This window comes from Oryzias melastigma, linkage group LG19, assembly GCF_002922805.2.
Source record: "Oryzias melastigma strain HK-1 linkage group LG19, ASM292280v2, whole genome shotgun sequence".
Lineage (NCBI taxonomy): Eukaryota > Metazoa > Chordata > Actinopteri > Beloniformes > Adrianichthyidae > Oryzias > Oryzias melastigma.
The window spans coordinates 8,654,496-8,657,026 of record NC_050530.1 but is presented as its reverse complement, the minus strand read 5'-3'; the positions used below and the strand labels follow the sequence as shown (position 1 = coordinate 8,657,026).

Here is a 2,531-nt window from a genome sequence, read left to right as displayed (position 1 = left end):
ATTTTATGCACAAAAAAAAAAGAAAATATTGCATTTTGCATTTTTTTTAACTACTTTATTGAGATTCACTTTTTTTTCTCCAAAATAAATTTTAAAAATACATGAACAGAATAAAAAAGTATAAACTGATTAGATAAATTATTTAAAATGGACCAAAAGGGAATAACTTGAATACCTATTTAAAGATTTTATGCATAGTTGGTACTGAAACCACTGAAAGTGAAGTATCTTAGCGGACAAAACGTCAGCACTTTGAGCCTCAGAGACCAAAAGATCTGAGTAAATCCCAAATGTTTATGTTTTAGTGAAGATACATAACAGTTTGAAGCATCCTCTGCTCTAATTTTTGTTTCATAACTGCAAAAGCTTTCAGTCTTGGCAGGTCTAAACTGGAGGTCGGCCAGTTTGGCAACCTGACTATTTTAATCCATGCTGCTTTATCTGTTCAATGTTACTCAACATGAAGTAAATACAACGTATAGAAATCATGTTTAAATTCTCCATGTTCTGTTGACGTTTTGAGCGTAACTCATGACTCAAACTAAATTTTTTTATTTATTTATTTATTTTTTTTAATAGTGATGTTCATTTTACACCCTGCCTATAGAGGCTTTATATATATATATTTTATAAATCCAATAGGTTTTCAAATTTGTATTTATAAATGTTGACACAAATCTCTAAATTAATCAAATTAGTCAAATATATAATTTTAAATTCACTTAAAAATGAGCATCCCACATAAAATACATTAATTTATTTGTTTACATTTTATTTCCATTCTGGATTTTAGATCGTCACATTTTGTAATTCATCATATTTTTTTAAAGAGTTATAAAAATGAATGTGAAAACACAGATTTTTCATCAGTAACATGTTTATTTCAAAAATCTTCATCCCAATAAACCAGTTTAAAAATCCCTCTTTATGTACAGTACAAACAAAACACTCGTTTCGGTATTAATACACTTTTTAGCCTCTTTTCTTTACAAAATCTTTACAATCTCTCATGAAATCATTTTGAAGTTGTTTCTATTGTCTTGAGAGGACTTTAGTAGGTGTTCTTTTAATAAGTTATTGATTCAAAGGGTACCGAAAGGAACATTTGAGCTGATTTTAAAGGTGCAAATAAGCATTTTTGAAAGGTGTTCCATCACTGACGAGACATCATTCGGACGAATTCTGGAAGGAAAAAAGAAGAGTTCATCACTTTACTGTGTGGTGAAAAACATGTTTAGTTATCATCATGTGTCGTGGCTTGACAACACTAAAATACGATCCTGTTCGTACCTTCGAAGTCTACGGTTCCGTCTCCGTTGTCGTCTGCCTCTTTCACAATGGCGTCGATCTCTCGGCGGCTCATGTGCTCTCCCATCAGCTTGTTCATGGCTGCTCGCAGCTCCTCCGTTGTGATTTCTCCGTCTCCATCCATGTCGAACTAAAAAAAATAATAAAAATTCTTTCTCATCCCTCCCAGAAAGCAGGATTTGATTGTAATAAATGCCTTTTTTTTTACCTCTTTAAAGGCATCTTTGAGCTCCTTCACGCCGATCATCCCAGCTGTTTCCGCCAGGAGCTTTGGAGCCATCAGTTCCACAAAGTCCTCAAAGTCAACCCGGCCACCAACTAAAGAGAGAGACATTTTTGCTCTTTAATCAAATTCTTTTGCTACATATTTACATAAACACCCAAATCGATTCTAGCAGAACTCACGGTTCATGTTGATGTTCTGGCTGAGTTCGATCAGCTCCATCTCCGTGGGCATGTAGCCCATGGTCCTCATCAGGTTCCCCAGATCCTTGCAGCTGATCAGCCCGTCCTTGTCTTTGTCAAACTCATTGAAAGCGTCACGCAGCTCTGTGAATAAAGGAACGAGAACTTACAAAACACGCAAGGTGGAAAACATGCAAAATCTACGCAAGAAAATATCGATTCGGTGAAATATCGTGATACTTTATTTGGCGATACTTGTATCGATTTAAAATACTCCCAAGGGGATATTTAATTATTTATTTAAAAGCAAAAATGTAGTTGAGTGTTACTTTTATTTTCTACTTAAATATTAAATAATTAAATGAATTTGCTCGAGTAAAGAACTTGTTTATGAGTCACAGTTGCAGAGCTTATTGTTCTGATCGTTAAATAACATGAATTTTACATTTTTACTTTTCCAAAAACATATTTAGATAATTTTAAGTCATAATTAAAAAAAAAAACCTGTGAAATATTGTCCAGTACTGTCTTGGGATGTATAGAGATACGTATCATATCATATCACACGATACGTATCGCGATATCTAACGTGAACGTACCGTCAATCTCATCGTCAGCCAGCTCTCTGGACTGTAGAAAGAAAAGGAAAATGATTAGAATAGAATAGAATAGAATAGATTTTATACATCCCACAACAGAAAAGGCACCTGTTTAACATAGCTCTACTAAAAACAGCAAATAGATAATAAATAACACTAAAAATGCATTTAAAAATGATAATAACAAAAATAATTATTGTACATTAATTATATTTTTAG

General features: G+C 33.0%; 1 protein-coding gene across 1 annotated transcript in view; it reads right to left on the bottom strand.

The window, feature by feature from the left end:
• Positions 1 to 434: 434 nt before the first annotated feature.
• cabp5a (calcium binding protein 5a) overlaps positions 435 to 2,531 on the bottom strand; it is a 3,786-nt gene continuing 1,689 nt past the window's right edge. The window contains exons 4-7 of the mRNA XM_024284738.2: positions 1,714 to 1,857; positions 1,517 to 1,626; positions 1,291 to 1,438; positions 435 to 1,182 (exon numbers count right to left, since the gene is read on the bottom strand). Coding sequence (XP_024140506.1) covers positions 1,154 to 1,182; positions 1,291 to 1,438; positions 1,517 to 1,626; positions 1,714 to 1,857 — 431 coding nt within the window. The 3' untranslated portion in view covers positions 435 to 1,153. The remainder of the gene's footprint in view (positions 1,183 to 1,290; positions 1,439 to 1,516; positions 1,627 to 1,713; positions 1,858 to 2,531) is intronic.